At 32.3% G+C, this 23680-nt stretch overlaps 1 protein-coding gene, 1 long non-coding RNA gene and 1 other non-coding gene across 15 annotated transcripts; 2 read left to right on the forward strand and 1 right to left on the reverse strand.

Moving 5' to 3' along the window:
- The first annotated feature begins 498 nt into the window (after positions 1 to 498).
- On the forward strand, positions 499 to 605 carry LOC121228701 (small nucleolar RNA R71). Its single transcript, XR_005926276.1, has one exon. It is a non-coding gene; the product is annotated as a small nucleolar RNA R71 (small nucleolar RNA).
- A 7813-nt stretch (positions 606 to 8418) lies between these two features.
- Positions 8419 to 9793, forward strand: LOC107930135 (uncharacterized). Its single transcript, XR_001692972.2, has 2 exons — positions 8419 to 8699; positions 9344 to 9793. It is a non-coding gene; the product is annotated as an uncharacterized lncRNA (long non-coding RNA).
- A 1693-nt stretch (positions 9794 to 11486) lies between these two features.
- Positions 11487 to 14714, reverse strand: LOC107930133 (uncharacterized). Of its 13 annotated transcripts, none has more exons than XR_005925685.1 (7): positions 14404 to 14714; positions 14215 to 14313; positions 13911 to 14094; positions 13649 to 13757; positions 13432 to 13500; positions 12641 to 12702; positions 11487 to 12304 (listed from the first exon to the last, which is right to left on the reverse strand). XR_005925685.1 is itself a non-coding variant. In XM_041111385.1 (6 exons), the coding sequence occupies exons 3-6, from the start codon at positions 13653 to 13655 to the stop codon at positions 12094 to 12096; spliced, it is 360 nt and encodes a 119-aa protein (XP_040967319.1). In that variant the 5' UTR covers positions 13656 to 13757; positions 13911 to 14080; positions 14404 to 14686; the 3' UTR covers positions 11487 to 12093. The 13 variants fall into 13 exon arrangements, 3 of the variants coding, with proteins under 3 accessions (XP_040967319.1, XP_040967318.1, XP_040967320.1); XR_005925682.1 differs by having other exon boundaries at positions 13392 to 13500; positions 13638 to 13757; XR_005925681.1 differs by having other exon boundaries at positions 13392 to 13500; positions 13638 to 13757; positions 13911 to 14080; positions 14404 to 14705.
- Between the last annotated feature and the right edge of the window lie 8966 nt (positions 14715 to 23680).

Here is a 23680-nt window from a genome sequence, read left to right on the forward strand (position 1 = left end):
CCATTTCCTTAGTTACTCCAAGAAAATTTTGGATGGTTTCGCCATGAAGGTTTATAGAAGTTGGACTATGGTCCTTGTCCACTTCTATTTTGGTGTTGATTTCCTACATAATAAATAAACTTGGCATTTGATTTACAATTCTCAAAAGAATGACCATCCCCACAATATACACAATAAACAACATTGAATTGACTTTGTGGCTAAGTTGCAACATGATTAAAATTGTTAGTAGTAAACTATTTCAACATTGAAGAGAATGAAGATATCTGAGCTAATAGTGAAGTAAGGGAGTCTACTTCATGCATTCTGACCATTCGCCTTCCTGAAGATGCTCGATTTGTCAACCACTAGTAGTTGTTACTGGCTATTCTCTCGATGATCTTGTAAGCCTCATTATAAGACTTCAAAAAAAGAGCACCATTCGCAAAAGCATATACCACTAACCTTATGTATGCATTGAGACTGTTATAAAATGTCTCCAACAATATGCAATGTGGAAGCTCATGGTGGAGGCATCTACGACGCTAACTCCTTAAATCTTTCCCATGCCTCGTATCAGGACTCATCATCCATCTATTGAAAAGTGGTGGTCTCATTCTGCAACCTATCATTTTTTTCTAGGTGGGAAATACTTTACCAAAAAGCGTTCAGCTAATTCTTATCAAGTTGAAATTGAATGTTGTGGCAACGAATTAAACCATGTTTGTGCTTGATCTCACAAAAAGTACAGAAACAACTTCAATCTCAATGAGGAACCGCTCAGCTCCATGAATAGTCGAAGGTGAAGGTGTGGATCTATTATGGGCATTCCACTAAATTGGCCCATTGTTTAAAGCATCTGAAACATCACAGGCTTCAATTCAAATTGCGGTGCCTTAACCTCCGGTCTCCTAATTCCCAAATTTAACTCATTAAAAAATGGCACTGCATATTGTCTTATAGCTCGATCCCTATCATCAACAATAAGGATTGGATTATGAGCATTAACAACTCCATTTCCTTGAACATCGTTTTGATTTTCAAGGTCCATTTTTGCGACTTATCTTAGGGCTAATCTTTCACGTCTTCTTTTTCTCAATGTCTGCTCAATTTTAGGGTCTACAATAAGCAAATCAATGATTCAATCTATGCCAATAAATACTAGAAAATAAATCACAAAAAATAAAGAATAAAAAATAAAAAATTAATTAAATAAAAATAAAAATAAATAAACCAAATTCCAAGAAATAATTTCACAAATAATGATTAAATTAACAGTTCCCATCAACGACGCCAAAAACTTGTAATGCGTAGGTTTGTGTAAGTGTACACAGTCGTTATCAAGTAATAAGTAAGTAAAAGATTTATCGTCTCCATAGGGACTATACATATTAATTAGTAGTCGTGAGAAAAACACAACAATTTTGAGTGATTTATGTAAAAATAAATAACTAGATGCAAAATTGTCCTAAATGCAAATTAACCTAAGTGTGATAAATAATTAAAATGCATTAGATGGGTTTAGTAGAAAAGTTGCAAGCTTTAACAACAATAACATGAATAGGCTACAATAAACAACATTTGACTTGGTTCATTTTCATCATGTTCACAATGTTTCGAAAAATCTTCCATGGCAACTCGATCTTTCATTAACTTTAAAACCGTTATTAAGTTATTTCGAAATCTTTTACTTAGAAAAACATGCATACTACCATGATCATATTTAACTAAGGGTTTCTTAGAGTTTATGTGAAGTAATAGGGACCGATTAGGTTTGAAACGCTTTAATCACACAACTCTAAAAATTATGCAATGTAATAGAGCTATCTCGAGTTATTACGAACCTTTAATTTAATCGAGCTAGGATCTAAATTAAGCATGCACCTTTCAATTGTTGCATCCATTAATAGTCATCTAGCTAGGATTGATCAACTAATTCTAATGAATTCAATCACATTTTAATGAATGAAATACATGTAGGATTTTAATTAAAAGCAGGATCGATTGAGGCATAGAACATCATGAACATAAATCAAATGAACTTCATTCTAGATAAACAAAATTAAGTTATCATCATTAATGAAAAAAACAAAGAAAATTCCAAACATGTTAAACAATAATAAAGATTAAGGAAGAAGAAACTCTGAATAATTTCAGCAATCTTCTAGAAATTGATTGCGATGGCTTCCTCTGATCCTTATAATTGCTCCTTTACAAAATGCTCCTCAAGATGGCTAGCCAAGAGAGAATTTTCTCAAGGAATTGGTAGCTAAATGGAAGGGGAAAATGGATGGTTTATACGTGAGAGTGAGAGGAAAGGAGATGAGAGAAAATGTGATAGAATGTGAAGTGAGCGAGCTGGATGTTGTGAAAGGGGATGCCAATTTAAACTTGAAGGGATGCTTAGAGGTTTGCTAAAAATTGTCGAACCATCCCTTAAATATCTCTTTCACTTGGCCGGCCATGAAATGTGGAGAGGGAGGTTAATGGTTGCTTGATTCATGCTTGATTTCATGCATGAATCAAGCAAGGGTTGGACGATTTCTTGGGTGTTTTTTGGGAGCTTATTTTTAATTTTTTTACAAGTGTAAGGACATCTGAATAAATTTTCCAAAAGCTAATTTTAGGCTGCTCAGATGCCCCTGCCGAATTGGGCTTTTTTCCCCCTTACTTGGACAGTTTTGTGACAGCCCAAAATTGACCCTAGTCGGGAAGTGATTTCGGGACCACAAAACCGAGTCATAAAAATAATTAATTGCTATATTCTATGCTTATTATGTGTGTGCATGAGTATGTGGAAGTTTCATTCTCTAATTTTGCCAATTGCATGAGAAATTATTAAATAAGGATCGATATGAGACATGGTGAAACATGATAGGCTAATTTAAAATGGTCTATTAGTGCATGTACCAAAAAGGGTGGTTTTGCATGTCAATTTACCCAAAAGATGAAGAGTGGCCGGCCAAAGGGTGATGGTGCTCCACTTATTCTAATTTAATATGTTTTGTTTAGTTAACAAATGGCTTAAAATAATTATAATAAAATTGAATAAAAGAGAAAAAGGGAAGAGGAGTGTTCATCTTCTTCTCCATCTTGCCAAAACCGAAACAAAAAGGAAAGAAATAGGGAAGTTTTCATTAAGGCAATTCGGCAACCCTTTTTCTAGTTGGAGGTAAGTTTTGAAATGTTGGTTTTAACTTCCTTTGTATGTTGAGCTAATTGTTGAAATGCATTTCGGCAATGTCATGAAAAATCAAACTTTTATGGTGGTTTGGGCATTAAGCCGTATATCAAGAGGTTAGGAGTAGAGGTTGTTTCATGTTGTATTGAATAAGTAGAGATTATTATGAGGTTGAAATTTGTGGAATTTTAGTTAAGTAATGCTTGGTACATTCGGCCATATGGGTTAATGGAATGTTCATTTTATTTGTTAATTTCTTTTATGAGAAATGGGTAATTGTTAAAGCCGAATGAGTTATGGAAGTTTTTATAAATGTATGAAGTTCAAGGTGCAAAATTTTAGTCTTGATGTTATGGATAATTCGGTTGAGATATGGGGAGAGGGAGTTGTCATTTAGGTTAAGATCAAAGGGATGAGCAATAGGCATTAAAAGGTGAAATGTGTGAAACTTAAAGTGTAAAAACCTATATGTAATTACATAGGAAATGTTAAAAAAACTAACATGGTATATTCGGCCATGTAGAGTACATCCTAGAGATATTATATTTAATTCCCTAAAATCGACTAAATGGGTGATTAGTAAGGGTGATTGCCGAATATACTAACATACATATGCATGTGTAATCGGATTGTAAATATTTAGCAGGGCGGTTAAACTAGTTGATTTATTGATTAAGCTCAAGGAGTTAAAGGAGGAGAATCAAGCAAAGGCAAAGAAAAGATCATCGAGTAGCCGAGTTGGAACCGTCTTACCCAACACAAAGTAAGTCATTAAGCATATAGTTTGTATTAATTTAAATGGTCATAACGTCTATGTAATGATGCTGAATGGAATGATAAATATATATATACATGTATGTATGTGGTGATGAAAGTGTTGAATGAAAAGAAAAGAGGTGAGATGTATTGAGTTGTTGATCTCAGCACTAAGAGTGCGGGTATAAACATTTATGATCATGAGATTGGCGCTAAGTGTGCGGGTTTAAATTGTACAGCACTAAGTGTGCGAGTTTGATTATGTAGCACTAAGTGTGCGAGTTTGATTATGTAGCACTAAGTGTGCGAGTTTGATTATATAGCACTAAGTGTGCGAGTTGATTATATAGCACTGAGTGTGCGGACTTAATATATACTTTTGAATCACTATGGACACTAAGTGTGCGACATTATTGAGTTGATCACGGACAGCGGATCGGGTAAGTACCTTGAGTTCGTGACTAATAGGCGTTATGTTTATATTTGAAGTTGAGCTTGGAAAGTTTGAACCTATGTGACAATTATAATTGAAGTCACGTACATAAGATTTATCGTGGAATAGGTGAAAGGTCGTTTAGTTGTATGATTGTAACGAAAATACAATGATGTATGAAAATGCCTCAAATATCCTATTGATTAGTATATGGAATGTGAATGCATGACTTGGTATGAGATTGAACCGATAGGTCTAAGGAACTATGGTATGGTTCGGTATGGATGGAGTAACTAGCCTCGTTCCGTTTGTTTCCTCTTGTGATAATGTTATTAATGGATGGTAGTGCATTGCTTATGACTTACTGAGTTATATACTCACTCGGTGTTTCCTTGTCACCTATTTTAGGTTTCTTGGACTCGTCTCTTTTTGCGTGATCGGGCCGTCATCGAAGTCATCACACCGGCTAGCAACTTTTGGTATTTTCTTTTTAGTCGGTCTAGGAGAACATTTCGGCATGTATAGGCTAATATGTTTTGTTGAAATTTGGTATGTAAACTTTTAGCCATGCGAAAATGGCATAAATGTTCGGTTGGATTTGGTTTTATAACGTTAGGTCGTAAGTCTTGGTAATTCGATTTTTATGCCATATGTCATGGCTGATTAATTTTGGTGTTAAGATTCATGATATGGCAATAGTGTAGTAGGGAGATGTTTGACAATGATTAGCCTTTGGTATGGCTAGTCATGATTATAATTTTGTGATATGTATGATGAATTACTAGTTAGATCAATGAGAAATCACGAAATGGGCATAGTTGCTTCAGTAACAGATGCTGGCAGCAGCAGTGACGTGGGATTGAAAAATTACAAAAATTAGTAGGAATGAAATTAAATAGTGAATAAATTATGTAATCGAAGCTCGATGAGTCTATTTTCATATAGAAGTAACGAAACGATCATATGGACAGTATGTTAAGAGATATTCAGGTTCTCGTGAGACAGGGCCAGAACGGTTTCTGGGTTCCCTGCTCCGACTTTGGAAATTCATTATAAATTAACCAGAGATAATTAGGAGTCATGCCTTATATGTATAGATTCCTCTCTGAGTCTAGTTTCTATAGAAACAAACAGCATCAGTATTGAAGCTCTGTGCAGGGAGTTATCCAAATCGTAATGCATGAAGGTCAGTGTAGTCGCACCCTGTAATAGGGGATAATTTAACTAATAAACTGTACTAATTGGCCCGACCAAAAATTCTACAAAAATTCTACCATATAGGTATATGAGTCTAGTTCCAGGGAAAATTTACGGAACTGAATTTCGAGTTTCAGAACTCAAGATATGATTTTTAAAGCGACTAGTACGCAGATTGGCAGCTTGTCTGGGAAATGTCAAATAAGTGGTTTGAAGTCTGTTAACACCTCGTGTTCGACTCCGGCGACGGTCTCGGGTTCGGGGTGTTACAAGTTTTGTGACCCAAATAATTGTCAAACTTGCTCTTCAATTAAATCAACTTTAGTAGGATCAAAGTGACCTTCTCTTGACCCAATTTGTTTATCTTTGTCATCCAACTAAGGTGAAATAGAGCTCATGTCCATGTATAATTAATAAATAAGCTTTTCAACTTTATTAATTCCATGGTCCCACTAAAACAATTAAATAAAGTAAATTATTATGTAACATGAAATAATTATATTATGCAAAAAATTAACACATAAAAGCATAAATTTGTTTAAATGAAAACAAAACTAACCCAAATAAATATCCAAATACTCAAAATTAGCATAATTTTTAAGTAGAAATGTGTCATAAACAACTATAAAAATCTATATAATTTAGAGTTTACAATACTATAGAAGGTTTGTTGAAGGTTTTTCCTTGATAGCAGCCCCATTGACTAAGCTATTAAGGAAGAATACTCCATTTTAGTAGGAAAAAGAGCAGTAGGACAGCTTTAAGAAACCAAAATCTTTGTTGACTAAAGCTCCCATTCTAATTTAGCCAGAATCTGGTAAAAATTATGTTGTGTTCAGTGATGCTTCACATGTTGGGCTTGGACGTGTTTTAATGCAGGGTGGTAAGGTAGTAGCTTATGCCTCGAGATAGCATAGGCCACATGAATGTAATTATCCTACTCATGATTTGGAGTTGGCAGTTGTTGTTTTCACTCTTAAAATCTAGAGACACTACTTGTATAGTGAGAAGTGTATTATTTACATGGTTGTTGTTATCCTACTCATGATTGAATTGTTAAAAGACTATGATTGCATGATGGAGTATCACCCTAAGAGAACTAATCTAGTGGCAAACGCTTTGAGTAGAAAGGAAATGTTTGACTTGAGGGCTATGTTTGCTCGTTTGAGTCTATTTGATGAGGGGGTGTCTTAGCTGAGTTGCAAGTAAAGCCTATTTGGGTTCAGGAAATCAGAGGTAAGCAGAGTATGGATGAATCTTTAGCACCTCAATTTAAACAGGTTGAGGATGGGTCGACTGAGGACTTCGGGATTAATTTTGATGGTATTTTGTATTTTAGAGGCAGGTACTATGTACTGAGTGATCAGGGTTTAAAGAAATCTATACTACAGGAAGCATATAATAGCCCTTATGTTATGCATCCTAGTAGTAATAAGATGTACCGTGACTTAAGGGAAATGTATTGGTGGTCGGATATTATGTGAGGTAATTGAGTTGGTGTCGAAATGTTTGACTTGCCAACAAGGCTGAGCTTCAGTTTCCATTTGGGTTACTACAACTAAATCATTTTCCACAGTGGAAGTAGGAGAGGGTGACTATGGACTTTGTTAGTGGATTGCCTTTAACACCTACTAAGAAAGATTTTATAAGGGTCATAGTGGACAGATTGACTAAGAATGTTCATTTTATTTTGGTTTGTACTGATTATTCTATTCAGAAGCTAGCTAAGCTTTATATTTTCGAGATAGTGAGATTGTACGGTGTACCAGTATCAATTATTTTAGATCGAGATCCCTGCTTTACATCTTGATTCTGGAAGAAATAGCACAAGGCTTTGGGTATGCGGTTAGACTTCAGTACCACTTTTCATTCGTAGTCCAATGGTCAGTCAGAGGGGGTCATTAAAATTTTAGATGATATGCTAAAAAGTTGTGTGATAGATTTTCAAGGTATTTGGGAGGAGCATCTACTGATGGCGGAGTTCGCCTATAATAATAGCTTCTAGTCCAGTATCCAAATGCCACCTTACGAGGCTCTTTATGGTCGTAAGTGTCACTTGCCTTTATGTTGTACTGAGTTGAGTGAAAAAAAGTTATTGGGCCCAGAATTGGTTTTGAATATTGAAGATAAAATTCGGTTAATTCGAGACAGATTAATGGTGACTTCGAATAGACAGAATTTGTATATTGATTTAAAGCGCATGGACATTGAATTCAGTGTAGGAGATTGGGTTTTTCTTAAGGTTTCTCCATGGAAGAAGGTTTTGAGATTCGGTTAGACAAGCAAGTTGAGCCCTAGATTTATTGGACCTTATTGGTTGCTTAAGAGGGTTGGTCCTATTGCAAATCAACTTGAATTGTTTACTGAGTTGGATCGCATTCACGATGTGTTCTATGTTTCGATGTTGAGACTATATCGATTTGATCCCTCCCATATTGTTTAAGTTAAGGAGATTGAGGTTAGACCATGAGGTTAAGGATTTGGGGAGGAAGAAAATTCCTTTGGTTAAAGTTATTTGGAGGAATCGTGGCTTTGAATAGGCTACTTTGAAGCCAAAGGACTCAATTCAGCTTCAATATCCTCACCTATTTGAATTACGTAAATTTTGAGCCTGAAATTTCTTTAAGAGGGAAGAGTTATAACATCCCAAACTTTTGCTTAAAAGAATGTAGAATTCTTTCAAAGATGAGTAAGTGACCCAGTGGTTAAAAGAAAAATGAGTAATCAGTGCAAATAGATCAAGGTCTTGAGTTTGAATCCTTTTCCTTATAAAATAGCTTAATTTTGAAAAATTTCTCCTTCCGCCTATTTTTGTGCTACCCATACCTTATAACCTAGGTATAAATATCACTTTTTCATTAACTATTCATCCTTTAGTCATTAATTTCCAACCCTAGTTGCCTCATCCAACTTCTCTCTTCTCTTCCTCTTCAATTTTTATTCTCTTCTCCTTCACTTTGCCGCTGCCCAAAACCCCTTTTTTGTCACCCATCTTTTCTTCATTAGCAGTGGACTTTTGTACCATTTTCCTTCTCTTCATTGCTATATTATTCCCTTAATTTTCCAGTCTTAAATATGATATTTTATCACTTGAAAGAATACCTCCATAGTTGCCACAAGGTTCACCATTGTCGACCCTTAGATATGTCTCAAGTAAGTGTCTTATTCTTCCATTTTTCTTCTTAATTTTTTAGTATAAAAACTCGACATTCTAGATTTGGAATTTTGGTGTTGATTACTGATGTAAATGGTCATTTTTCAGCCTTTAAAACACTCCTTTTGAGTTGCCCAAAGTTGTCCCCACAATTGTCACCGTTGGTGGTGGTTGTGGCCCAAAAATCTTTCCTTTTTGTGACTATCGATTTGAGTTTTATTTAGTAAAGTATGCTGCTGTTCCAGCCTTGATTTTTTTTTCAAGCTTAAAACAGTCCCTTATCATCCTTTAAACAAATATTTTTGGTGTTTCTCAAAATAGTCCCTTCGTAGCCAATTTTGTTGATGTGTTGCTCCTAGATCTACCATTAGGGGCTGCCGATTTTTATTATTTTTACCACTTATTTCCAGCAAGATTTTAATCTAATAAATCACTTCCTAATCAGCCTTTAATCATGTATGATTTATGAAAATTCAATCTTAATCGTTCGGCAACTCAGATATGACGAATTGGGAAGCGTAAGTACGATTGTTTGTAGGTTATTGGGTAGTATCGGTTCTGTTGTTAAGGGCTTTTTGGCTGGATGAATTGGGGTTAACTGTTGGTGTTTTAGCTATTTATTTTTAGTATTTTATTGTGTTAGGCGCTAATTTAAAAACCCCGAATCAGCAATGAAGCCGTTAGTCATTCACACGCACACTACACGAATTTAAGGTTTTAGGGACGTTTTTTCCACAACCAATCAGTAAGTTTTTTCCATTTGTTTCTTGAGAAAAATTAAAAAAAGTCAAGCGTTTTATTTCATTTTGTATATTAGGCTTTCAGAAATTTCAGGGTCAAAGGATAACAATTTTAGGAGGTATTTTCACTACACGGAATGTTCAGATCGATTAAGTTATACTTGTTTGGGGACTTCATGAATTCTGGGCTTTCGATAATGTGTTTAATTTTCAGAAAAGTTACGATGGAGACAATTTGTTACTTGTATGCCTAAGCTTAGCTTTGTGCTTGAAATTTTAATGCTTTATATGCCTAAAACCTTTGTATATGATTTGGTGAATCAACGAATCGGATGGACCAACTATGACTGTAAGTGTCAAAATGAACTTTCATATTATACATTAGAATAGATTTATCCACTAATCTCCAGTTTAACAACCTCCTAAATCCTGTAAAACGACTTTTCCACCATCACGTTGTTAAAAGGACATATTCAATAGAAGCGGAAGATGTTAAAATTACAGATTTCAAAGGTTTACTGTGATTGACTGTAGTGTAAATTACATTCATACATGTTCTTTTTTTACGGTAAATTTATTTTATACTAGCGTTCTTGCATTTGTTACTTTAAGCCCTTCTTTTTTTCTTTTAATTTTGTGTCAATTTGTTATACAGTTAAACTATGCTATATAAAATCTAATGCGTCATTTAATAGTTAAATAAACAAATTTAGTAACAAAATGACCTAATTGATATAAAATCTAATCTTTGCCTTATTATTTATTTGTTTAATTAATCTTTGCTCAGCCATAATTCCTATTATTGAATAAGAGATAAACACAGTACATGAGTTGTACCAATAAGCTATGAATTTAATTATAAATTTCAAGTGAAATTCCAATAAATATTACAAACATAACTCTCTTAAATTCATCAATTTTTCTAATAACAACTTAACATATAAATATGATTTTCTACTTTCAAATGTTATATATTTTTAACTAGTGTACAATTTATTAATTTCTTAATATAATACTTTTTCCTTAAACAACCATAGATCGTTATCTTGTCAATAGATGTATTATCTCAACTTTATGGCTTAAATATGATTTGTCTTATACCATTTCCTTACAATCAAAATATTAACCCAACTTTATGGAAAAAAACTAGCTTCCTCTCCCTTGTTAAGTTTGTACTGCTGTTTGCAATTTTTGAATTATTTATTTATAAATTTAGATTAATTTAATTATATGTTTAAGGTGAAATTCCTTTCGTTATGGAAAATTTACTTCTCTCCAAACATTTTCTCTTATTGATAACAAGTTAACAAGTATAATTTCATCTTTCTTATCTTTTCTTTTTTCTATTAAATTTATGCATTACATAGTTAAAATTGAAGTTATCTCAAATTTACATTGAAAAATAATTGTAGTCATTTCCTTTTAATAGATCAAAATCTTAGAGTCTTTCTTATGCATCTAGAAAATGCAAGATGTTGTAAAATAAATTAATCTATCATTTTATTGCACTGCAGCAAAATTGACTTTTAGCGACATTTTTTAAGGTCTTTAGCTGCTCTTTTAAGCGCCGCTAAAACTATTTGTGGCGTTTTTACAAGCACCGCAAAAAACGCCACTATAAACGGGGCCACTAAAATTTGTGGCGTTTATTAAAAAAAACGCCGGTAAAGGTCATGACCTTTAGCGGCGCTTTCCCCACAAACGCCACTAAAAGTCTTTACCCACAAACGCCGCTAAAAGTCATGACCTTTAGCGGCGCTTTTCCCACAAACGCCGCTTAAGGTCTTGACCTTTAGCGGCGCTTTTCCCAAAAACGCCACTAAAGGTAATGAAATTTTAAAAAAAAAATTATAAGTCATGAAAAATTTAAAATTCATTATCAAAAATATTGAGAAGAATAATATCCATGATATAAATATAAAAATTTTCTATTAAAATTCATTATCAAATTAAATTTTCTATTAAAATTTAAACTAAAAATATTAAAATAAAAATTTAGAATCAAAACTAAAATAAACAATAAAAATTAGATTAAATATAAAGATATCAATGAAATAAGGACTTAAATCATAACCATGTAAAATATAAGATATTATCATCAAGATTTACATCCTCATCTTGCTCAAATTTTGGTGGCTTGTACCTTGCCAAAAAGAACATGCAGAATTTCAACCAAATAAGATCATTAGGGAAACACTTGATAAGCTTCTATCAAGCCTAGCATAAGCAGGTTTTTTAAAGCTAAATAAGCTCAACATTGAGACATGCTAAGCTCTTAACATGCAAGCACATGCCATGGTTCATTTGCAGCTCTACCTGACAAGGTTAAATTAAATTTAGACCTTCTAAAAAACCACCCTCCTGAAAATGAGAGTTTTTATCCAGAGACATAAGCACATAACTTTTAAACTCATAACCTATCTTTTTCACTTAAATCTACAAAATGCTTCTGCCCTTACCATTACTAAACTGAAACCAGAAAACAAATGTTCAAAATTAACATAATGCTTTTTTGAAAACAATAGAATGCAATTCCTCTAGCTCCTTATCCCACCCACCATCCAAGAAAACAGAATAAAGTTTTTCCTTTTTGTTTTATCATCTTGTGGAATGCTATAATTAACTTAACAGTCATCTAATTCAGGGACAGATTTTAAAACAGAATTAGACTTCTTGAAAACTGGGAAAAGAAACAAGGTCCACCTAGGCCCTTCAAGATGCTGCCAACACTGTGTGAATTGAACCAGGATTCAGAACCCCCAGTATTGCTCAAGCTCAAATCCTTGGCAGTATCCTTGCAGATGCTACAATAAATTTCCAAACCTTCAACCTCCACAACTTTGCTCACCTGACCCATTCTCAGCCTGCATTATAAGGTAAGAAAAAATTTATTTGAAATTAGAGCTAATTACGTATCAAATTAAGAATCAGCATTTGGACTTAATTTTTGCAAAACTTATGAAAAAGCGAAAGAAAACAAAATGCAAATTAAATTTGCCATTGGTTAGTGGAACTTCACAAAATTAATGCAGAACAAGGTAAATTTCACATGTAAGCCAAGCCACAACTATTATTGCCATTAAGTTGAGGAAATTCAAATAACTTACTCCTTCATGTCCCTATGACAAAGTGGAAGAGAGTATGTGTCTGTGAAAATTACAATGAAAATCAAGAACATTATAGTAGACATAAGAAATTACCCAACCGAATTTTGCTTTAACATTGTCAAGCTAGAGAATCTTAAACCAAATAAAACCTGCTCCTGCAAAAACATTTAAGTAAATAAATGTTTTAAAATTTTAAATCAAATAAGTTGCATAATAACATAACAAAGAGAAATGTTAATATAAAACCTAAAAACAATTTAATGCCAATTTTTAAGGAAATTACATATGGTTCTAAAATTCAAAACAAGTACTCCTAAAAGCATCCAGACGTTAAATCAAATAAGTTGCATAATAACATAACAAAGAGAAATGTAATTATAAAACCTAAAAACAATTTAATGCCAATTTTAAAGAGATTACATATGATTCTAAAATTCAAAACAGGGACTCCACAAAGCAGTCAGACACAGATAAAGACAATAGTTATTATAGATGATCAAGTAAGTGGTTCACAAGGAAAATCTACAATGGTTCCCTGGCTTACTAAGTCTACTTGCATCCCTAGAATAGATCATGATTAGCATGCAAGTAGACATCCATCTTCTTTAATTTCTATTTCTTGTAATAAATGGTAAAGTCCTAGAGCTAGAATCACCAACAAGAAAAGAAAAGGGACAATAAAGTACAAAAAAGAAAACAACATATAGAAGCAATGCCAACAGACATAAAAATAATCTTAAAAACAAATGCAAACAACACAAATAAATGTAAGTGACTTAAACAGTAATAGTTGCAAAGCATCAGATTTATTATAATAAATGGAGGAAAAAAAAACAAGAGTTACCATAGAAGAAGCATAAGGCAGGAGAAGATGGTATGCTTACTGAATTTGATTGCATACCACTGTACAAAACATGGAAATTTCTAATGGACACCTGGATATCCTCAAGAACCTAGAAGGAAAAATGAATTGTCATGAGTATAGAATAGAATACATTCAAAAGTCAGAGCAGTGTATTTGCAACATGCAGAAACAGAATCAGTGTCGTTTATACTCATTTAAACTTCTCATTTTAGTAAAGGATAATACAATTTTTATACTTCTCATTTTAGCAGCTTCTATTTCAGCACGAATGCAGTTACTCTCAGCAACTTCCAGTTTTGTTTTAAATGCCAGAGAGGCAGCATCCCAGCTCTCCTTTTCCTTTTCCTGAAAATATCACATGGTTTGTTTGATAATAAGGAAAAAAAATGTTATCCACTATATCAATCAGTGTTAACACAATGAGATTCATTATGAAGGATAAGCATTTTTTTTGTTCAACTTCATTGCTAGAATCATGTAGTTCAACAGTGGTTATACTTATTGTTTGCACTTCGTAATTGCTGCCTCTCTGCATCCATTGCTTTCAATGCTTCATTTGCTTGTTGACATGTGCGCTCAAGCTCTTGCTGCAGACCTGACTGTTGGGATGATGCTTGCTCAAGTGTTTCATTAACTTCACGAAGCCTGGCCTCAAGGTCATCTTTTTCCTGAAAATGACAATCTCCAAACAAAAATCTAACTTAGTTCCCATGCAAACATGAAACTTTCCTTCCACTATTTCTCTTGATATAAAATTTTAACAACATTAAGAAAACAAAAACAATCAAAGGACAAAATTCACCTTCTGAACCTAAAAGCCTAAAAGCCTAAGAAAAAGGATGCCCATGAGAACGAGTGCACGAAGACGCATCTCGAATCAAATCCCAATTCATTATTAGTGCTGTAATAAAAAAGCAACATTCAAAATACCCAGAAGAGAAAGAAACAATGAAAAACGAAGAAAATTAAAAAAAGAGGGGTGACAGCTTACATGACCGTGAGGCTCAATATGCCAAACTCGAGTGGTTTGATCGACGGAACCGGAAGCAAGCTTGGTGCCGGTGCAACTCCAGGCTACCGAATGCACCTTTGAGAAAGGATATCAAAATATTCTTCAATTAGGAGAGAAAGAGAAACAGGAAAAAGAATCCAAAAGAAAAAAATCTTAGGAAAAAGAAAGAAGGGAACCGATTTTGGGAAAAAGAAAGGAGGGAAAAAAAAAGAGATTTTAGGATTTTGGGGGGAAGGGGAACCGATTTAGGGAAAAAGTTTTAAGGCATTTTGGGTAATAAAACGGTGCCGTTTTGTGTAAGATTTTTTGCGGCATTTTTTATAAAAACGCCGTTATTGTTTATCTTTTGCGGCGTTGTTTATCTTTTGCGGCGTTTTTTCCTTTTACACAGTATGGTGCCGTTTTGCTCTGCTAAAAATCCATTATTTTATTTTAATATATATAAACTTTATCATTATCTCTTAAATAATTTAAACTATATTGATAATTTTAATATATTAAAACAATTATTATCTTTTTTATAATTATATAAGAAATTAATTAATATATAAATTAAAAAAAGCAGTCATATATCCAAAAATAACTTTAAAATTATTTTAATTAATAGTATTTTATTTTTTTTTCATTTTTGACATGTGTTTTTCTATATTTTTACTTTTAAAATTTTTCTCAATAAAATCCAAATGTTGCTTCAATTTTCCAATAGTAAACCCTAAACCTAAACCCTAAACTATAAACCTATATCCTAAACCCTAAATATATATATTACAAGGGATAAAAGTAATTAAAAAAGAATCTTATTACTTACCTAAACCCAAAAATAATTTGATTTTTTGTTATCTTATAAAAAATCCTAACTCTTAAACCTTAATAGCCTAACCCCTAAAACCATTACCAGTACTACGATCCTAATTGTAAACCAAAAAACCACAAACTCTAAACCATAAACTCTAAACCAAAAACAATAAACATTATATCATAAACCCTTAAATCATGGACATTAAACCTTAAATCTTAAATCATAAATTCTAAACCCCAAAATAATAAACATTATATCATAACCCCTATCCCTTACACTCTAAACCATAAAACATAAACCATAAACCCTTAACCCCAACCCTTAAACCATAATTAGATATTTAATTATATGTATACACCTAAATTTTGATAGAGATACATATCAGAATTATATATGAATTTCGATTTAATGTGTAATTGTAGATGCGAAATTCTAATTGTGGTTTAAATGTATAATTGAAACTTTAATTTTGATTTAATCATACACATTTTAAAAAATAAATACATCAATATATTTTTATATTGAAAAAATATAAATATTTATGTATGCAATATATAAATATAAAATGATGTTATATCAATAATTGTGTTCATAATTTATGCTTTTAGGATTTAACTTATTGCACACTAAACCATTGTTCATGTATACTTTTGGGATTTAACCCATTTTGATATATATATATTTTAAAATAATATTTATACTTTTGGGTTTTTTCAAAAGTGCCGCTAAAACCTCGACCTATAGCGGCGTTTTTCCAAAAGCGTCGCTATTGTTCAGTTTTTAGCGGCGTTTGGACCAAAAACGCCGTTATTGCTCAGTTTTTAGCGGCGTTTGGATCAAAAACGCCGCTATTGCTCAGTTTTTTGCGGCGTTTTATTGCAAACGCCGCTAATGTATAATATTTGCGGCGTTTTTTGTTCAAACGCCACTAAAAACGCCGCTAAAGCCCTATTTAATCATTAATGTATAACAGGAAAATAGGGCTTTAGAAATTCATTAATGATAATTAAAAAAAATAATCATGTTATACATTACATGTGATAATTAAATGATAACAAATTAATTAAAAATTCATTAATGATTAAATTAATAAATAATTTGCCTTTTTTTAGAAATGCAATAAGGTGGCATGATTTGATTGAAAAATGCCTATGCTAATGTGATGTAATTGTTTTATGCAATACTATCTCTATAATTTATTACATTGTTATGTAGAATTTGTTTTTATTGAGTTGTGGCCTTAATTATAAGTGCTACTATTGACCAAGTCTTTCATTTTACGCTTTCATTTTTACCTACCGAAACTTGGATATGTTTTTAAGTTATTAGGGGCTTCCCATGTATAAATATGTGCTTTACAATGGTGTTTAGTCCATATCAATGTAGACAATCATTTTCACTTGTTGACTAAGGCTAGTATAGTTGAGTTTTTACATCATCAAGTTCTTGATACAGAGCATGGTTTTGTAGGGCAGTTACTGAGCTTCAAATTATCTATTTCTTTCTCTTTTTTGGTCAAACCGAATTAAGTAGGCCAAAGTTTGTAAAAGTAACAGCAACGAATTTCACCCGTATATTTAAAACTGATGCTTTCTCTTCGATTGATATTTGATGCTTGGAAATTTTGCGATATGCTAAATACCCCACATTTTATCTAGTAGAGACTTTGAGAATGGAGTTGAATTTCAATAGGCTGTTTAGTTGTAAATGGAGTTGAGAATGGAGCATGCTATTGTCTTTCTTTGGATATGCTACTTGCAAACTGTTAAAGCCTTCATTCTCATATGTTGTTTGCAAACTGTTTGCCCGAATGTTTAACCAGTATGCTTGTGGAGTATGTATGTGATCTCTTTTGCTCCTTAGGTATTAAATCAGTTTTGGTTTCATAATATTCCATGGTGTTGACTATTAGGAAAGTTTGGTTGAATATTCATTCTCTTTTTGCAATCAATTTGAAAGGTTTTTTTTTCCATTTTAGTCTATAAATTTTCAAGTTTATTACTGTACATATTTTGTGACATTCAAATTAATTCTTACATTTTAGTGATTAATTTAACTAAATAGTTAGGGTTTAGAATTAGTTGCACTATATAAACTCCTAATTTTGCTATTTATACTCTTTTATTTTTCATTTATTTTATTATTTTCGCTATTATGGATTTCAATATTTTATTAAAATATTAACATGATTTTTCAATATTTTGACTAAAAATATTAATTTATTATATGATTAAATACTCTCTTTTTGACTAAAAATATATATATTTAATACTAATTAATGTATATGTTTAATAATATTAAAAATTATAATGTTTGATTTTAATATTTAATATTTTTAAATGTTTTTAAAACTTAAAAATAATATTTTTTATCAGTATAATAATATTTAACATTATTTAAATTAATTTTTATATAAAAATCAAATTATTAATCCTATTTCGAAAAAATGATTTAAAAGCTTTTTAAAATGAATGTACTACTAAATCCGACCAGATATTAGATTAATAACTCACCTAATTAATCCCCAAAATGAGTAACCACGAAACGAGTAATAATGGGTTTCATTTTGTGGGGTTCATATTTATACTCCCTTGTTTACCCCTATGTATCGTTTTCTGGTATTTATTGTTTTCAAAATCTTCTTTAATGTTATGTACAGTACAAGTTTTGTAAATTTAATTGCGATTGCTTTCCTTTATTTAAATAAACACCATGCTTTGGAAATTTAAATAAAGTAACCCAAAAAAATCATGCATTCATTTACTATGTAGTTTTTATTAAATAAAAAAGAGCAAATAGTGGTTAACGTCAAACACCTTCTTTTAGCGGGGAAAGGGAAAGAGAAAGTGAAAAGCCAAATTATCTCATCGAAGGGTGGGAGCTTGAGCGGAGCATTTTCGGGGTTCAAGCACATGGACAAGTTCGAACTGCCCCCACCACCTTAAACTATCATCCAATTTTTTAAATATTTTAAAGTATATAGTTTAAAGTTAAATTTTCAAAAATAAAACATAATATAATATTTATCATAGAAATAAATATTATTTAATTAAAATAAAATTTTTAAAAAATAATATTTATTTTAATGTTAAAATTATTTTATTATTTTTCATAAATATTATTATAAAAATAAATTGATAATACGTAAATATATATCATATCATAACTTACATAACTTAATTATACTTATAAATAAACAACTTACCTAAATTAGTTTACACCCATTAGATACTAGATACTTGATACTTGATATGTATTATCTATTTTAGTATAATGACATGATTTAAATCAATTTAAAACACTTAAGTAACTGTAATTTATTGTCAACTTTAAACTTTAAGAACTACTAAATGGATAAGAGTTGGATGAATTTGTCAAGGGTAAGCAACGACTATCGAAATGAAGTACAAATTTTTCTAAATTTTGCATTTCAAAATGCAAGCTAAGAGAATATGATTCTTTACCCGTGTAAGAAGTGTGGCAACATCAATTGGCATATTCGTGAAGTTGTCTACGAATATCTAATTGTTGATGGCTTTATTCGGAGGTATAAAAAATGGATTTTCCTTGGAGAGTGTACACATCGTAGAACCTTTTCAACGTTTAATCTGGCTTATACTCATAATGCTTACCATCAGTTTGTTAGAGAAGATGACATGGAAGGTATTTTGCGAGATGCATTTAATATGCGCAGTCATGGTTTGCAATCGTTTCCGCCTGAAATTATTGCATCCGATGATTGTGATATTGGTGGAAATGCTTTTACCAAAACAAGAAGAAATGTACTTGATGAAGAGCCAAATGATGAAGCGGCGAAGTTCTACAAGTTACTTAATGAAATGAATGAAAAACTTTATGAAGGATCGAAATTTTCAAAACTGTCCTTCTGCATTTGTCTTTTTCACTTAAATTTTTGGGAGGGTGGACCAGAAACTCTTTTATATTGCTGTTAGAGTTTTTGAAAGATATTTTTCCATTTACAAAAATCCCTCATTCATGCAAACATATAAAGAAACTAATAAAAGATTTAGGCCTTGGGTACGACAAAATTCATAGTTGGCCAAATGATTGCATGTTGTATTGGGGTAATCGGAAAAACCAACAGTCTTTTCATGTTTGTTGTAAATCTTGTTGGATGAATAGGAATACAAAAGATGTGAATGGGGATGAAGGTGAGGCACAATCAATAAAGAAGCCAATATTTTGGATCCAGCTCGCAGCAATACATGCTTTTAGGGAATTAGGCTCAAGCTAAAGTTCAGAGGTTAAGAGACCAGATGGCTCAGATGCAAGCGAGCACAGTTGAGCGAATTGCTCAACTTAAAGCGAAGGCAACACCGAGAGAAGTAGAGGCTCAAAGAAAATATGAAGAACTTTAGCTATAACTTAAAGTGAAGGCAGCAGCGAGGGAAGCAGAGGCAAGCAAAAAACATGACGAACTCCAGTTACAGCTTCAGAATATAATGAAGATGTTTCAGCAGTCGTAAAATCCCCCATCTTAGCAATTTGTTTTCTTATTGTGAGAATATTTTAACAATATAACTTTTGAATATAATAAATTTTGTTATTTCATTTATTAATTTAGATCATATACATATTTCTTTCAATGGATTTGAAGTATTATTTAGATTTGGAGCTTTTGGTTGGATTTGATGTTATAGGAAATTATGTTGATGTAACAGTCCGATTTTGACCCTAGTCGAAATAGTGGTTTTGGGACCAAAAATTTGAGTCAGAGAAATGTTTAAATATTATTTTCTGTGCCTATGATGTGTGAATTAGCATGTGTGAAAGTCTCGTATGAAAATTTGAATGTTTTTGTGCTCAATTTGATAAAAAGGCCTAATCGCATAATGTAAAAGTTGCCTGCTACTGGTTAAAAGTGCTTATTTGACTTGGCTTTATAATTATGAGGTCCTTATGTTGTTAATATGCCATTTATATTGAAAGTGGACTAAAATGGCTTTATAAATGGGCAAAATGGTAATTTTTGTATAATTAAGTATTTAATAAAAGAAAACATGAAAGTGGTGTTATATTCATCCTTGTTCGGTCGAAAATAGAAGAAAATAATAGGGTTCTTGAGCTTTGAATGTTCAGCTATGATAAAGCTTGATTAAAGGTTCATTTTTGTTCGGTTTTTGATAATTTTTACGTTTTTGAGATCATTGCTTCGTATATTTGTGACAGCCCTAATTTTGACCCTAGTCGGAAAGTGGTTTCGGGACCACAAAACCGAGTCACAAAAATAATTAAACGTTATATTCTATGCTTATTATATGTGTAAGTGCATGTGTGAAAGCTTCATACTTTGATTTTGTCATCTGTATGTGAAATTTATTAAATAGGACTTATGTGAGAAATTTTGAAAATGTGATAGGTTAAATTGTAGTGGTCTATTAATGCATGATAAAAAAATAGACTTGCATGTCAAATTATCCATATTAAGATAGTGGCTGGCCATGTTGTTATTTAATATAAAATATATGTATTATCTATTAGTATTATGGAAACTAAATGGCTTTATATTTTATAATAATAATAATTCAAAATAGAAAAAGGGTGAAGAAAACAAAGTGTTCATCTTTGTTCTTCTTAGCCGATTTTAAAGAAAGAAAAAGGAGCAAAACCATTTGGTCATCTTAAGCTTGAAACAAGGTTAGTAATTCATGTTAGATTTTGAAATTTTAGCTTATTTTAAGTTAGTTACCAAGTTCCTTACTTAGCCCATGTCAAAAGTTTGAATTTGGGAGATGATTTGAGCATTCGGCCATGGTAGATAATGAAAGGGTTAGATTATTGTCCTTATGTTTTGATGAATAATTGCTGATGAGCGAAGTTTGAACTAGTTAAAATTTAATTGGCTAGTACTTATATGTGTAATAGCCGAACTTGAACTTGATAAATTACTTGAACAAATGTTTTGTATTAACATGTTAGAATGTGAGTAATTGCCATTTGGGTGATTTGAAAAAAATAAAGTAGATGTTTGAATGTCTAAAGGTTCGACTTTATGCATTAATTTAATGGTATGATTTTGAATAATGTAAGTAATGGAATGTGAGTAAAGTTTATGCATAGGTGAAATTATATATGTTCGGCTAACCTAGGTCTCTATGATATAAAAATGGAAATTATCATGTTAAATGATGTACGGTAGTGGACTAAGTATTTATTTGTATCTTATATATATATGTTAGGATGATGATTGATAGGTGAGAATTAAGCTTAGTTACGAGATATAAATATGTTAAAATAAATGTTGTATGTGGTTCGTGATTAGTTTTATTAACTAAACAACGTGTTTTGTTTCGTTAAGGTTAAGTATGACTTTGGAATATGAGTAAGTGTATATCATGTATGTATATGTATTGATTTGGTTAAATATAAACGGTAAATTTTATATCAAGCTTACATTAAGGATACAATTATAATAAAAGCATTTATCATGAATACATGAACCTTCAGTCATATAGATTTTTATGTATGTCTCTAAGTTAATATGAATTATGGTATTTATATTAAGACATACGCACTTGACCTTTCTATTTGTTTAATTTTGTATGTTACTATGTGTCTCGAATGTGTGCAAGGTGTTTACAATTGTGAGTGTTACTTACCCTGTTATGTGGCTAAATGGTTAAGTTGATTTTTGGAAATTCATCATCTGATAGAAGGCTTGCCTAGCCTAACCATCACGGCTACTCGTAGCCGGTCTAGAATCAAATGGCGTCGTCCTTTGCGTGGGAGCAGGCACATTGCTTTCGACATCGTCTGCTACAGCTCGATCGGGATCCATTTGCTATATAAAAGTACATTTCAGTTTCAGGATTCATCACACTATCACACTTCGTAAATATGGCATGTATAGCTAGACTCACATATGCTATGGTAGTCTTAGAACTGACTAAACCATAGCTCTGATACCAATCAAATGTAACACCCCTGACCTGTAACCATCGCCGAAATAGGTTAAGAGGTATTACCAGACTTATAAAAACATTCAGACTAATCATTAACAAATAATCGTATTTTTTGACAAAACTTTCACATATGCTAATTCACACATCATAAGCACAGAAAATAATATTTAACTATTTTTTTGACTCGGATATTGGTCTGGAAACCACTGTTCCGACTAGGGTCAAAACCGGACTGTTACGTTGTAGATCATATTTATCACTTATTATGTAGCTTCTCATCTCATCAATCCAGAATAGCTTTTCGTGTGTACTTGAGGTGATAATTGGAATGGATGTTGGTAAAGAGATTGGTAAGGGATGTTGCACTAAGTCTTATAAATTTTGACTTTGTAGAATTTTTAATCCGTTCATCGGCAGTCTCTCTATGTGATTACATATAACTTCCTTAAATGGTTTTTGCAATGCCCAAACATTCTGTGATGCTTGCAACTCAAGGCTTATACGCATCAGTTGCCCTGGTTGATTGATCTTTGTTATAAGGTTGTGTGTCTTGCCTGACTTAGGATTAAGGTCATGTAAAGGGTAGCCAGTTTAGGATCATCATCTAGGACTACTAGTGTCTCTTCATTCTGCTCTTGGAGTTCCAAAATTGCCAAATAATCTTCCACTAGATCGAAATTAATTACCATTGTCTCTATTAATTGGTCTACATTATATTGTTATTGTATTCTAGCTTTACTGGCAAAACCCGCTAAGACTTAATGCCCCGAAATTTGGGCCTAGAAGTACTGGGCCTTGAGTAAGGGAACGGTTAGAAACTAGTACATAAAAGTCCAAAAAGATGGCATAAAATAATTTTCTACTCTGATGGTTAAGTGATTTGGGAGTGTCTGGGAGTATTGGAGAAGTCGTGGGTGCAAACCTGGGCTCTAGGTAAATTTTAATTTTAAGTGAATAAAACTCTGGATGCTTGGAAGTAGGCCTTTTAAATTATTGTGTTAAAAAAATGGCACAATGAAGCATGTGGTCTAGTGGTTGGGGTGTCATTAAGATTGTAAGGGAGCCTGGGTTCAAGTCTTGGCTCTTGCAATTTATTTTGGTTTTTCTTTTAAATGAACCTAGACTTTGGCCTATAGACCTTTTAATTAATTGAAGATATTTTGTGACACAAGAGAACTTGTGGCAGGGAGGCAAGTGGCGTGTAAGCATGTGTGAAGCACAAGGGTTCGAATCCCCTTGCAAGCAAAATGCGATTATTGTGATACATGGGGATGGTAAGTGGTTGAATTGGATTGAAAATCTGGAAGGTTGTTGTGGACTTGATAAAAGGGTGAAGTTTGAACTAGTCATGGTTGTTGAATTGAATTTGAATTGGGGGGAGCTGGAGTAAATCAAGGAGAAAACGGTGGAGGGAACCAGGGAGATTTTCAAGGAATTTGATGAGTGGCCGAATTTGGTGTTACATGGGTTTGTGCATTCGATTTTTGGGGGAGAAGCATTTTGGGACTTTATCTTTGGTGGCGCTAAATGTGTA

This window comes from Gossypium hirsutum, chromosome A04 (assembly GCF_007990345.1).
Source record: "Gossypium hirsutum isolate 1008001.06 chromosome A04, Gossypium_hirsutum_v2.1, whole genome shotgun sequence".
Classification (NCBI taxonomy): Eukaryota; Viridiplantae; Streptophyta; class Magnoliopsida; order Malvales; family Malvaceae; genus Gossypium; species Gossypium hirsutum.